Here is a 14,414-nt window from a genome sequence, read left to right on the forward strand (position 1 = left end):
TCAGCTGGGCAGCTGCTGTAACTCCCTGGTCCTTTACAGCAGAACTGTTGCCTTAGTAGTCTCTTCCCATCCTATATTGATGTATGGGTTTTGCCTTAGGTGCAGAAGTTTACGCTTCTCCTTATTGAACTTGAGATTTCTGTTGGCCCAATCCTCAAGTTTCTCAAGGTCCCTCCAAGTTGAAGTTTCAGTCTTTGTCATGTCAGCCACTCCCTAAAATTCAATTTTGGCTGCAAATTTGCTGATGCTAAACTTTATGTTATAACTTATTGCTGTCAATGTTGAGCAATATGTGCCCCAGGTAGGCTCCAGGAGTATTCTGCTCATTGCTGGCTGTCAAGCCATTGATCATTGCCTTTGAGTCCAGTGGTCCAGCCAATTTTTTACTATATAGCAGTTCATTTGTCTAGTTCATAGCTCCTTAGTTTCCAAATGTGAATACTGTGGGTGATGAGGTTAAAAGCTCTGTGTACTGGAGCTGGCTGAGATGAGTTAATTTTCTTCACCCCTAGGGTGCTGTGTTATAAATTCGTGACTAAAGCAGTGTTGATAACACACCAATGTATTCGCTATTGCCGAACCGTGCTTGCACAGAATTAAGGCCTTCTCCGTTTCTCACTCTGCTCTCCCTGCAGTGAGTAGGCTGGGGGTGGGCAAGAGCCTGGGAGAGGTCATAACTGGGACAGCTGACCTGAATGGACCAGAGGGATATTCCAGGCCACATACACATCACATTCAGGAGGATCAGTGACAGTAGTGTCTGAACCAGGAACTTTTCTGCCACTGAATTTTACTGCCCTTTCTCTAAAGTGACCAGAGGGAGAAAGAAGGAAGGAGAAGGGAAGAGGACAGAGGAGGAGAGGGAGAGGGGAGGAAAGAAAGAGAGGAGAGAAGGGGAGAGGGAGGACAGATTTGGAGAGGGGGCAATGGAGGAAGGTTGGAGGGGAGAGGAGAAAGATGGGGGGGCGGGGAGAGAAAGGGAATCCAGACAAAGGGACTAGAGAGCGAGGTTATGTGAAGAAAGTTGTTTCCAGTTTCCATTTCTATTGTCAGGCGTTCCTTCTAGCCTCCTGCTTTCTAGACTCCTGAAGGAAGTTCCTTCTTCAGAAGGCATGCTTGTGATCTTCAGTGCTGCCTTCAATCTTGAAAAAGTTTCTGTATTTCAGTGCAGAATCACAAGCAGTCTGGCTCCCACATTGAAATGGAAGACTCAGAACTTAGCGATCTTCAGAAAGAGAGTTGCATTCAAGGAGAAAGCAACAATATGAAATCATAATTTATTGATGATATTTCTGAAAGGTTTACGTCAATCTCTGCACTTTAGAAATCTTGTTTTGGAAGCGTGTTATTCTGTACATCGTGTTGATGTTTTGGGACTCCTGTTCTGGAAACCTTAACCACAAGCTACTGTTGGAGATTATCACTGTCTTTGGACCTTAGTAACGTGCAGTGTGGCAGTTCCCATGTTCTCAGTAGAATTCTTACTCTCAGTTACAGAGAGAACAATTTTGCTTTCACAAAAATATGAGTTCTTTACTCAGCAGTTGTGTTCTTTTCTCAGCTATCTCAGGTCTTTGAGGAGAAAAATGCCCTCTCCCTCCAGCTGCGTGGTAGCAGTCGGAACATCTGTGAGAGCCATCAGCACTACGATGAGGTTCTGAACCGCTGCTTGGTGCTTGAGAGGCAGCTCCAGGAGCTGCAGTCTGCAGACAAGGGCATGGTAAGGTGGTCTTTTTGGTGCAAGGGAGGGAAAAAATTATTGCAGATGGTTCCACTAACTGTGCAGCATTGTAGCTACTTTCTATCCTCTTTATTCAGTGCTATCTGCCATACATTCATGCTTTCTTTCAGGAGTTGTTTGCAACAGATGCTGCTCCAGGAGCACCCCAAGAAAAGAATGAGCCTCAGAGAGGCAGTTACACACCAGAACTGCAGGAGTTGCAGCTGAGGTAAAGAAAGCCTGAGAAAACAGGAGTGGGAATGTTAGCCCTGATGGAGGTCTTTGGGCTAGTGATGAGCCTATTTCTGTTACTCTCTGTCAGAGTGTTGGAAAAACTCTGTTCCACACTAGGACCTAGTGGAAGTGGAGGAACTGTTATATGCACTTGACAGCTGTCGTTAGTTATCTCTTTGGATAGAACCTCAAAAAATGAAGAGACAACATGCAGCAGTAATTCCAGTTGACCATCACCAGCCAAACCAGCATCTTTGATTTGATGGGCTGGGACCTTAGTAACTGCTTAAGTGTATCAATGGCTAACAGCCTTGAGACCTAGCACATGATTTCCTTGTAACCTTCTGGAACTAAGACCTAGCACATGATTCCTCATACCCTTTCAAAATAATTTTCAGTAGGTGGGGCCATGGATGACAGAGCCAAGGAACTCCTTCCAGATGTGACACAGAAGCTTAAAGAGATTTATCTTCTCTCTTGCTTTCCAAATAATTTAAATATGTTAATAGAAGATTATTAAGTCTTCTGTGTGAAGTGGAAGGGAATTGGAGTCAGTTCACATACTGCATCAGTGAATACAACAGAAACAGAATAATCCATGAATTAGCCCTTTTTTGGTATATGCTTGGTTATTTTCTGACAGGTTGTCCGAAACAGAACATTTACATAGCAGCACAAAGCAGGATCTGAGGTATTTAGAGGACCAACTGGAGGAAGAACGGGACCATCGTCTTGCTGTAGAGGAGGCGCTCTCTGCAGCACAGGATCAGATCAGGAGGTGAGGGAGCTTGAGCAAACAGGCAGTATCACCATAAAAGTATGGTGATCCTAGCTCTGTGTTCATCTGCACTTCATTACATCCTTGTCGAATGTCACTGGGGGCATAGAAATGACTATACCATGTCTATCACAGAATGGTTGAGGTTGGAAGGGACCTCTGGAGGTCATCTGGTCCAACACCCCTGCTCAAGCAGGGCTACCTAGAGCCAGTTGCCCAGGACCATGTCCAGATGGCTTTTGAATATCTCCAAGCATGAGGACTTCACAACCTCCCTGGGCAACCTGTGCCAGTGCTCAGTCACCCTTACAGTAAAAAAATGTTTCCTGATGTTCAGGCTATCTTTCAATTGTAGACAAAGATAGAATGAGATAACTGACTAGACATTAAGACAAATTCTGACTAGAAATGAGATGCCAGCTTTCTCAATGAGTTTAAATTAACTGCTGGAAAATATAATTTGGAGACTGGGAATTGGGTGAAGGCAGAAAAGGAGTTTTCATACTTCCAGGGGATTTGGCTCCTCAGTAAGCACCTGTCTGTCATGGGCAAAAGACTCTTGACTTGAAGAATGTCACTCAATTTTAGTGTATTGCCAATTAACATAAACTTTAAATTAATTTGGGTATTGAGAAACAATTAAACACTTAGGGAAAACGCTTCCCCCCGCCTTTCCCAGGCTCACCTTCAGTCTAGACACCCCTCCTCCCCCCTTCCTAGTATCCAGTCCAGTTGTTTGCACTGCACATTACACTCAGGCAAAGGGCAGTGTAGGAGGCTGGGGTCAGTATGTAGTGATTTCTCTCTGCTGCTCTTTGTTTCTTACTCATTTCCTCCTTCCTCTAGCAGGTACCACCCTTTGTTAAATATGTTTGAGCAGAGGCACCATATGCTCTTCTGGTTGTAGTTTTGGCACACAGTGAGGCATCATCCATTGCCAAGCCAGCTGGAACCAGCTGTGACTGGTACGGGGCACTTCACGGCCTCCTGCCATACAGCTCTCCCTTGCAACTCCCTGTTACCAAAACCTTGCTGTTTATACCCAATACACTGTGTATCTCAGGTTACTTGACAGATGCCCTTATAGTCAGCAGAGAAAAGGAGGCTGACCTAGACTAGATGTTAGGAAGTGAGTCACATGTTAGAAATGCCTATTTCTCTTCATTGATTATAAAAGTGGGGTTTATCATGTAACTTGATTGTAGGCACTTGTGCTGTGCATTTCCTGGTAGTTAGAATAAACCTCACTATTGGAGTCTTTTACATGGAAACAATGGCTTTCTTCTGACACATATGCTGATTCAGCCAAAAAATAATGGTCCGTATGGAAGAATTCTGGATGAAGTTCCCTGGTAATTGCTACACAACTCAAACAACTGTAGCCCTTCTAGCATTAAAGTCTATGAAAGCCTCCTACAACTGATTTCACTTCACTAACTAATGCTAGCCCAAATATTTGACAGTGCTGCTTCTGCATTTCATCCTTTAATAGTATCTTATCAATCTTGAATATCTGTCACTAGAAAATAGTTAGCAAGAACCAGCACTATTGGGACCAGAGCTGGCTTCCAAAACAATTTCATAGAATTTAAAATATACAGTTACATCATCTGCCCTGGCTTCTTTCAAGTCACACACTATGAAATTTCACTTGAAAGCCCCCACGTAGAACACAGAGACCTCAGTTAAGTTAAAGAGTTTGAAATTCCTGAAAGACAAAAGGAAAAAACTAGCACTAAAAAAATCATGAGTTTTGAAGTGACAGGATATAAATTAGGTAAGAAAGGACTCCACTGCCAACAGCTGAATTGTCCTTTCTACTGGAAAGGAATGGTAATCTGCACATCATGCAGTATGGAAGTTTTACTTTTCTCTCTGACTATGGCTATGACTATGGACACAGGAAGTGGCTGGCACTGAGCAAGTGTAACTTGTATAGAAATCACAATATGCCTACTCTGTTATGGTTTCACCAGCCTCCTGGTGGAGGAAGGAGGACTACTGCTAGTTGGATCACCCAGTCATAGAATCATAGAGTAGTTTGGATTGGAAAGGACCTTTTAAAGCTCATCCAGTCCAACACCCCTGCTGTGGGCAGAGACATCTTCAACTAGATCAGGTTGCTCAGAGCCCCGTCCAACCCGACCTTAATGTTTCCAGGGATGGGGCATCTACCACCTCTCTGGGCAACCTGTGCCAGTGTTTCACCACCCTCATTGTAAAACATTTATTCCTTATAGCTAGTCTAAATCCACCTTCTTTTAGTTTAAAACCATTCCCCCTTGTCCTATCGCAATAGGCCCTGCTAAAAGATTTGTCCCCACCTTTCTTATAAGCCTCCTTTAAGTACTGAAAGGCTGCAATAAGATGTCCCCGAAGCCTTCTCTTCTCCAGGCTGAATAACCCCAACTCCCTCAGCCTTTCTTCATGGGAGAGGCATTCCAACCCCCTGATCATTTTTGTGGCCCTCCTCTGCACCCGCTCCAACAGATCTATGCCTTTCTTGTGCTGAGCAGTTCTCCTGCTTAGCTTGAGCTCAGGGGCACTACAGTTGTACAAATGAAACCCGTTCTTGTCAAGTGAGGTCATGGCTTGCTTGCAATGGTTGGTTACTTTTTGAAGAAATACCTTCTTTCCTAAGCTTGTCTACAGTATTGGTTTGGGGCATCATAAGAAACTGAATTTAATTTCATGTTTTTTGTGGCAGGTTGCGGTCAAGCGAGTGGACATCTTCCTTAAGTGATAGCATTGATATGACTCCAGGTCATGAGCATTCCTTGCTGATTGACTCCATGGATAATAATTTCAGCAAAGTAAGAATTTACATTCACAGCTGTCAATGATGTGAGCCCTGGCTGATGCAAGAAAATGTGAACTGAAAACTGTGAACCTATAGCAGCTAAATCTTCCTGTAGGCACATTTAAATCTGTTTGGGTTTGTGTAGGTTTCTGCTCTTGTCTTGCTGTTTTCCATGCCAAAAGCCACATACTGTTCTGATCATGGCTCTGCTACAGTCTGCGTAAGCAGGCTAAATTTCAGAGGTCACTAAAACGTAGGCCAGCATTGTCTGTGCCTAAAATGTGGCTCCAGGTTCCTTGTGGAATATTCAAGGCCTCAGTGGTGAGCAAATAGGCAAAGTCTGTGCAAACCATGTGCAATCTCATGCATAAGAAGTATAAGTGTTACTGGCCCTAGCATCTGCGATGTCTGGAGAGTCTGCCCTTTTGTTTAGCAACCATCTCAGTTTTTCCTCACTATGTCAGTCAGGCTGGGAGCTGAAGTGGAGAGCTGCTTTTTCACTGTACTGAATGACAGCCTGGCAGTCACCTGTGCTGTTTTGCTAAGGATGAAGCCCTGCTGAAGAGTTTGCCCTCTGGTCTTTTCCAGATTTGGGGGTGGTGCTCTCAAGAGCAGCATCAGCAGAATTACAGCAAGAGTCATAACTGGATGCTACTCTGTACTCATGCTTGGGGTTTGTTACTAGAATAGACATTTTTTTCTTTCTACTGGAACTTTGCCAGTAGATGTTACATGGTCTGAGGACTCCTGGAAGAGCCCCTGTAGCGTAAGCGGCTTGTTCATCAGCTCCAGAAGTCCTTTCAGTTGCAAGGGTGAAAGAAGGCAACAAATAATAATTTTCTTCTTCTGGGCCAGAGAGTGAATCAGGATTCCTAGTAGCTCGAGGCTTTAGCAGAAAAGTACCGTTAATCCATTTGTTTATATTTCACTCGGAGAGGCTAGTAATTCTTAGGGACCAAATGTTAGAGGGAGATGTTCTGCATTCTGTTGCCCTTTCTCAAGCAGAACGGAGAGAGCTGGTTCATGAGAAACCTGCAGAGAGTACGGGAAGGGGAATATTTCACTGAGGATTGGGTCTAGAGGTCGAATCTGACAGTGGAATGGGTTTGGGAAGGTTCATGCTCATTAGCTTAAACAAACTTATAGTCATGGTCTGGAGAGCTCTGGGTGAAGGCAGCTGGGGACATACCCATTCCTGGTACTGACTGGTCTCTTTTACTCTTCCAGACTCGGAATATCCTTGGACTACGACGTCTGTTATGCTCTCTCTTCCGTTCCCGGACCCACTTGCCTCTGCTAGTGGCCATGTATCTGCTTGCTCTCCATGTCCTGCTCTTCCTGTGCTTTACAGGCCACCTATGAACAGGAATAACAGCCTTTTCTTTAGCCACAGCCCTCTGTGTAATCCCTAGGCCTGCATTCCCTATCGACAGGGTAGCACTTCACCCAGCTGCCTTCTTTTTCCAAATCAGCCCTTAAAGAGCAGCTGCACCCAGCAACTTGCACCTAGGTTGCTTGCTGTCTAAGTATGCAGCAGCCAATGCTGATGCTTGGGATCTGTTTCCAGGACATCTGCCATTCCTTTGGTGTTCTTAAATGAGTGGTACATTCTCTGAGCCAGGATCCTCATGCTACAAGCTTCAAGGACAGCATCTGTTCCTGTACCTGAAGGTAGCACCACTCATTTTAGATAGTATTGTGCTGTGGTAGGAATAAGAAAAATATTCTTGAGTTGCCGCAGTACTTCAACACTTCCAGGAGCTGCAGGATCTTCTCCCTCTTAGACTGAATCAGTGAGTTGGGTTGGGGAAACCCTGTAGCTAGATATAAGAAAGAGAAGCTTCTTCCCTTTCTTCTATCCCTTAGATTTGTTCCATGGCTCAGCGCTGTTTGAAATGCATACCCTAAGGAAGTTGTGGACACTTTAAGGAACATGAATTGCATTTCAAAATCGTGTTTCCTGCTCAGTTGCATCTCCTGTTGAAGAAAGGCCAAAATTAGTATATCTGGACCTGCTGAGTATTCCATTTAAAAGGAATAGGAAACAAGAAACTTTCTAGCTCTGTTAATAACCTTGCTGTTATAGCATTTGTGCACCTCTCACAATGGAAGGTGCTTGCATACCTCTTGAAATGAGAGCAGCTATGCTCCTATGTTCTCGTCCACTGAACCCTTGTCACAAGATTAAACCTGTACAGGCTGTGTTAAAGGGTTCCATAATGTGGTATGTGGGCCCAAATCAAAGGCAGAAGCTCCAGAAATAAACTGTCCCCCCTATGCTGAGGAAGGGAATAGAGTTCTGAAACCTTCTGGCATCTCTGCTTTAGGAAAAGCCTGTTGTAGAAACCTAGTGCTGGTCTTTTGGGGTTTTTTGAATCTAAAGCAAACTGATGTAAATAGACTTGATCTTATAGGATATATGGAAAGCTGTGTTTTCTAAAGAACTCTGAATATGTCCTGGAATTGAGACTGCCCTCTTCCAACGGGAGAATGCTGAATGCAAAGAAGATAGTTCCAGTCAAGTTCCCTGTCAGAGACTGAGTGGTCATTCTGTTCAGAGTACTAGGCAGAAGGATTGTATCCGCCTCTTACTAGAGTATTAATAGTCACATTTTTCCCATGGGAAAGAGGTAGTTCTTTTGATATTGCTGGTAAACTAAGATTCTCTGGCTAGCGAACAAAGCCTGTTTGAGGATGGATTGATTTCATCACGGTAGCTAAAATAACTGGATCTCTTGTAGGTCCACAACATTGGCACTGTATATCCATTTGTACCCTTGATTATTTGTGTGGACTTCCTCAACTATATAAAATTCAGTGACCAAATACTTTGCCTATAGCTTCCTGAGGCATGTCGTCCTGTATATACAATAAAGATTATTTTTCAGATGGAATTTGTATAATGTTGTCATGTAAATGTCAGAGGTCTCTTGAGGGTATAGTGCTGCTGTATCATACCTTTTACAGGACCACTGTGGGACTGTAGGTCACTTTTGTGTACACTTCCTTGTATGTTGATTGCAGAAGCTGTTTCTTCATATTTTTTGAATGCCTACGGAGATGACCTTTTTCCCATATCTCACCTCTCTGTCAGCCTTTTTCAGCTTTTGCTGCAATGACAAAAGAAGGAAATACCACTTTAATAGTGAAAGCAATTCCAATAAAACAAGATCTGCTTGGGTTTACTTCTCTTTGCGTTTAGGCACACTGCACCCTAGAATCATAGAATCACTAAGGCTGGAAAAGACCTCTTAAGATCATCGAGTCCAACCGTCAACCCAACACCACCGTGCCCACTACACCATGTCCCTAAGCGCCACATCTACAACTCTTTTAAATACTTCCAGGGTTGGTGACTCAACCACTTCCCTGGGCAGCCTGTTCCAAGGCTTGACCGCTCTTTCAGTAATTTTTTCCTAATATCCAATCTAAACCTCCCTTGGCGCAACTTGAGGCCATTTCCTTTCGTCCTATCGCTTGTTACTGGGGAGAAGAGACCAACCCCCACCTCTCTACAACCTCCTTTCAGGTAGTTGTAGAGCGCGATGAGGTCTCCCCTCAGCCTCCTCTTCTCCAGGCTAAACAACCCCAGTTCCCTCAGCCGCTCCCCATCAGACTTGTGCTCCAGGCCCTTCACCAGCTTCGTTGCCCTTCTCTGGACACGCTCCAGCACCTCCATGTCCTTCTTGTGGTGAGGGGCCCAGAACTGAACACAGAATTCGAGGTGCGGCCTCACCAGTGCCGAGTACAGGGGCACGATCACCTCCCTGCTCCTGCTGGCCACACCAGTGCTGATACAGGCCAGGATGCTGTTGGCCTTTTTGCCGTTGGCCAGCACCCTCAGATCCTTTTCCTCTGGGCAGCTTTCCAGCCACTCTGCCCCAAGCCTGCAGCGTTGCCTGGGGTTGTTGTGGCCGAAGTGCAGGACCCAGCACTTGGCCTTGTTGAACCTCATACATTGGCCTCGGCCTATCGATCCAGCCTGTCCAGGTCCCTCTGCAGAGCCTTCCTACCCTCGAGCAGATCAACACTCCTGCCCAACTTGGTGTCATCTGCAAACTTACTGAGGGAGCACTCGATCCCCTCATCCAGATCGTTGATAAAGGTATTGAACAAGACTGGCCCCAAAACTGAGCCTTGGGGAACACCGCTCGTGACCGGCCACTAACTGGATTTAACTCCATTCACCACCCTGTTAAGAGTTGTGCAACCTCAGGAAAGACACAGGAGTTAGCAACAGCAAGCTGGAAGCATGCTACTAACTTAAATGGGACTAGTTAAAATATACTGTCCTCTTTCATCTTTCTGTAGCCAAAGACAGGTACCTTTGTTTATATTCACTACTACAATCCACCACCACCACTAGAACAAAAGCTAGTAATGGGGTGTTGTAAGACCAATGTACAATGTTTACACTGTATTTAATAGGAGCAAGAATTACAAGCAAAATATGTTTCCTTAAAGCCTATGATGCAAGTTTTCCTGAACTGAAGTAAGAAGCTTTTGCTGGTTCAGAGACATTTAAATATTTTATACCTTCAGATGGAACAGTTACAGCTTAGATTAAATATATAAATAAATAAAATAAAACCTCAGAAGGAACTCCTGATCTGATAATCATAGTTTGGCCTAACAGCTTTCTGGTTTGACCTAATGAAAGATGTGGCATTTTAGCTGATGTTTCCTGTTTCAAACATATCAACTTCTTGTTTCTTCTCTGTTTGATGGACCTGTCCTGCCTAGTTTTTTGATCTATCTGCAATAGCATCTGAGAAGGAGATCGACCGATGGAGCTGTGCTCTGCCATCTCTGGTACACACAAGCCAGCTCAGCATGGCCACTGCTGAGGCAGGTCGAGGATCTGTTTTTGTACCAGGGGAAGGCAGCGTTACAAGGGATAGGGAGGAGTGGAAGCAGGTTACCGCACAGACCTGTAAGAGGAACTCCTCCTTACCCTCTCAGCTACCTTTACAGAATGGGTATGAGGCTCTGGGTATGGTAGACAAAGCGCATGATGAGATAGAAGGGGAGGAACCTATGCAAGTACTCTCACCAAGGTCAGATCAACCAACCCCTTGCAACAAGAGCTGCGTTAAGACCAGTGCTGAGAAGAAACAACCGTGAGTTATGGTCATAGGTGACTCCCTCCTGAGCAGAACGGAGGCACCCATTTGCAGACCAGACCCTCTTTTCAGGAAAGTTTGCTGCCTCCCTGGGGCCCGAATCAGGGATGTCACCAGATGACTGAGTTTAGTAAAGCCTTTGGACTGTTACCCACTCTAGCTCTTTCATGTGGGTACTAATGATGTTTCAACAGGAAGACCAAGTTTCGAAAGAGATTTCAGGGCCCTGGGAAGTATGCTAAAAGATTCAGGAGCACAGGTAGTATTTTCCTCAATCCTCCCAGCAATGGAGAGAGACACTGGAAGAAACAGGTGTGCCTAAGATATCAATACCTGGCTCCAGGACTGGTGCCTCCACCAGAAATTTGTTTTTTATAACCATGGGAGAGTCTTTAAAATACAAGGTATGCTGGGGCCTGACAGGATCCACCAGTCCTGATGGGGGAAATGCATCTTTGCTTGTAAACTGGCAGGACTCATTGAGAGGGCTTTAAACTAGAATCAGTGGGGATACCAACAGGAAAGCTGAAGGGAAGCCAAGGCTTGGCATGGCATCAGCTGAGGGTGACAATGCTAATGGGAGCATTTAAGGTGCTCCAGGGAGCACTGAGGGCTTAGGAGCACATCTGAAATGCTTGTACATCAACACATGCAGTATGAGAAACAAACAGGATGAACTGGAAGCGTTGGTCAGTTCCCAGAGCTATGATATCATTGGTATTACTGAGATTTGGTGGAGTGAGTCCCACGACTGGAGTGCTGGGATGGAGGGCTATAGGCTGTTCAGGAGGGGTAGGCAGGGCAGGCGAGGTGGAGGAGTTGCACTATATGTAAGGGAGAGGTTTGACTGTACAGCCCTTACAGTTAGGAGTGATGGGGTTGAGAGCTTCTGGGTGAGGATTAGGGGGATGGAAAACAAAGCAGATGTCGTAGTGGGTGTCTACTATCAACCACCCAGCCAGGATGATAGCACTCATGAGTTATTCTATAGGCAATTAGGATAAATCTCTGGATCAGTAGCCCTTGTCCTTATGGGAGATTTCAACTTCCCAGACATCAGCTGGGAATTCCATACTGCTGTGATGAGCAAGTCTGGGAAATTCCTGAAGTTTGTGAAAGATAACTTCTTGTCACAAGTACTCAGTGAGCCAACTAGGAAAGACACCCTCCTAGACTTGTTTTTTGTGAATAGAGAAGGGCTCATGGGAGATGTGATGGTAGGTGGCTGTCTTGGCCACAGTGATCACGAAATAGTTGAGTTTAAAATTTTTGGTGTAATGAGGAAAAAGGTCAGCAGAGTTGCTACCCTGGATTTCAAGAGAGCAAACTTTAAGCTATTCAGGGAGCTACTTAGCAGTGTCCCCTGGGAATCTGCTTTTGAGGGTTTAGGAGTCAGTGAGTGCTGGTCAGTTTTTAAGCAGCACCTTTTAGAAGCACAGGAGCAGGCAATTCTACTGTGTCAAAAGTCAAGCAAGCAGCACAGAAGACCGCTTCGCTGAACAGGGAACTCCTCGTGGAGCTCAAGAGGAAAAAGGAGTTGTACGATCTCTGGAAGCGAGGTCAGGCTTTGCAGGAAGATTACAGAGCCATGGTTTGCATATGCAGCGAGACGACACGAAAGGCCAAATCTGACCAGAGTTGAAACTGGTCAGTGTTGTATCAGACAACAAGAAAGGCTTCTTTAAACTCCATTAATAGCAAGAAAAGGTCTAAAGAAAACATCGGAGTGATCCTTGTTGAAGATGGTCACCTGACTAATAGGGATGAAGAAAAAGCGGAGGCGCCCAATAATTTTTTTGCCTAATAATCTTTAACAATAGTCTTTAATAATATTGATAGACCTTGGGCTGCCTGGTCCCCTGAGTCAGACGACGAGGAGTGCAGGAACAGTGACTTTCCATTTGCGCACACTAAAATTGTAAGGGACCAGCTGTATCAGCTGAATGTTCACAAGTCCATGGGGCCTGACGGGATTCACCTCAGAGTACTGAAGGAGCTAGTGGATGTTATGGCAGGACTCCTCTCGATCATCTACCAAAGGTCTTGGGCGTCTGGGGAGGTCCCCCCTGACTGGAAGCTAGCCAACGTTATTCCAATTTACAAGAAGGGTGTGAGGGAAGACCCAGGAAACTACAGACCTGTTAGTCTAACCTCAGTTCCTGGAAAAATTATGGAGAAGATCATACTGAAAGACATTTAAAGAACAACACGATCATCAGGCACAGTCCCGTGAACACAGGTTCACAAAAGAAAAGTCCTGTTTAACTAATTTGATAACCTTCTATGATAAGGTAACTGTTTTAGAGTGGGTTTCGAGGATTCCTTTAGAAGGTGAGCACACATAGACAGACTATAAGGAAGGGGAAAAGCAAGCACTTTATTAACTACAATCCTGCATTACACTAAGCGTATTTTGCAAAGCGATTGTCTTACCAACCCGAGGCCCATGAGAAAGATGAACCATCCGTACATTCTTGTATTGTCTTGTGCCGCGAACTCAGCCCAGCAGTCGGTAGGTGCCAGCTTTACGTGGGCATCCCCACGGAGGCAACGGTGACCTCGCTGTACACCGGCCCACTGTTCTTCGGGAAAGTCCCGGTATTTATACATTTGCAAAGGAAACGGGTTTCAAGACACATGATCAGCAGGTGCCGAAACACGCCTCGATTGGCAACTCTCAACATAGGGAGCCTATGGCGCATGCGCTTGCTGATCAGGCACACTGCATGAGCCATAGCCACCTCGTCTATTGGTTTGTAGGCCCTGTTCACACGACATATTACCATGGTCCAGCATTTACGTATTAACCTATACTCAAGCCAACAGCACAATGTAACAAAGCAAGCAAAATTATACATTGTGCTTTATATTTCTTCATTATTGCACGTCTTCCACATCCTTCACGCCCTCCCCTAATGTTTTCTCAACTTTCCTTACCCTTCTGTATTCAGCATTTTCACACAATAGACAATAAACCGTCTGTTTTCTATGCTGACTGCGGTTTTCTTAGCTATCTATTTCTCACCCAGTGTCCATCCATGGACCAAAATCCCATCTTTTAACCCTTCTGTATAAAGTAACCCACTTAGTGGATCAAGGGAAGGCAGTGGATGTAGTTTTTCTGGATTTTAGTAAGGCTTTTGATATTGTCCCTCACAGCATCCTTCTGGACAAGTTGTCCAGCTGTGACATGATCAGGTACGCAGTACGTTGAGTGAAGAACTGGCCGAACGGCAGGGCTCAAAGTCTTGTAGTGAATGGGGCTACACCTGGCTGGCGACCAGTCATCAGTGGTGTTCCTTAGAGCTCAATTCTAGGGCCAGTTCTGTTCAATAATTTTATCAATGATCTGGATGCAGGAGTTTGCTGGTGATAATAAACTAGGAGGTGCTGTTGACTCTCTCGAGGGACAACAGGCCTTGCAGAGGGATGTAGATAGATTGGAGCATTGGGCAATCATCAATGGCATGAAATTTAACAAGACCAAATGCCGGATTCTGCATCTGGGACAGAGTAACACCAGGCACAAGTATAAATTGGGAGAGGAGTGGCTGCAGAGCAGCCCTGCAGAAAGGGATCGGGGGTGCTGGTTGGCAGCAGGCTCAATAGGAGTCACAGTGTGCCCTGGCAGCCCAGAGGGCAAACCACATCCCGGGGTGCATCAAACACTGCACAGCCCGCCGGTCAAGAGAGGCGATTATCCCGCTGTATTTAGCGTTGCTCCGGCCTCACCTTGAATACTGTGTGCAGCGCTGGGCC

General features: G+C 45.3%; 1 protein-coding gene across 14 annotated transcripts in view; it reads left to right on the forward strand.

The window, feature by feature from the left end:
• The window catches only part of GOLGB1 (golgin B1), a 70,279-nt gene extending 61,566 nt beyond the window's left edge, over positions 1 to 8,713 (forward strand). For 13 of the 14 annotated variants that reach the window (XM_075139335.1, XM_075139325.1, XM_075139327.1 and 10 more), the window contains 5 exons: positions 1,562 to 1,720; positions 1,852 to 1,949; positions 2,598 to 2,732; positions 5,440 to 5,545; positions 6,760 to 8,713. In XM_075139335.1, the coding sequence (XP_074995436.1) occupies positions 1,562 to 1,720; positions 1,852 to 1,949; positions 2,598 to 2,732; positions 5,440 to 5,545; positions 6,760 to 6,894 (633 nt within the window). In that variant the 3' untranslated portion in view covers positions 6,895 to 8,713. The remainder of the gene's footprint in view (positions 1 to 1,561; positions 1,721 to 1,851; positions 1,950 to 2,597; positions 2,733 to 5,439; positions 5,546 to 6,759) is intronic. The other variant, XM_075139324.1, reaches the window with a different exon arrangement.
• The last annotated feature ends 5,701 nt before the right edge of the window (positions 8,714 to 14,414 follow it).

The sequence above is a fragment of the Calonectris borealis genome, unplaced genomic scaffold, assembly GCF_964195595.1.
Source record: "Calonectris borealis unplaced genomic scaffold, bCalBor7.hap1.2 HAP1_SCAFFOLD_165, whole genome shotgun sequence".
In the NCBI taxonomy this organism is placed as follows: Eukaryota; Metazoa; Chordata; class Aves; order Procellariiformes; family Procellariidae; genus Calonectris; species Calonectris borealis.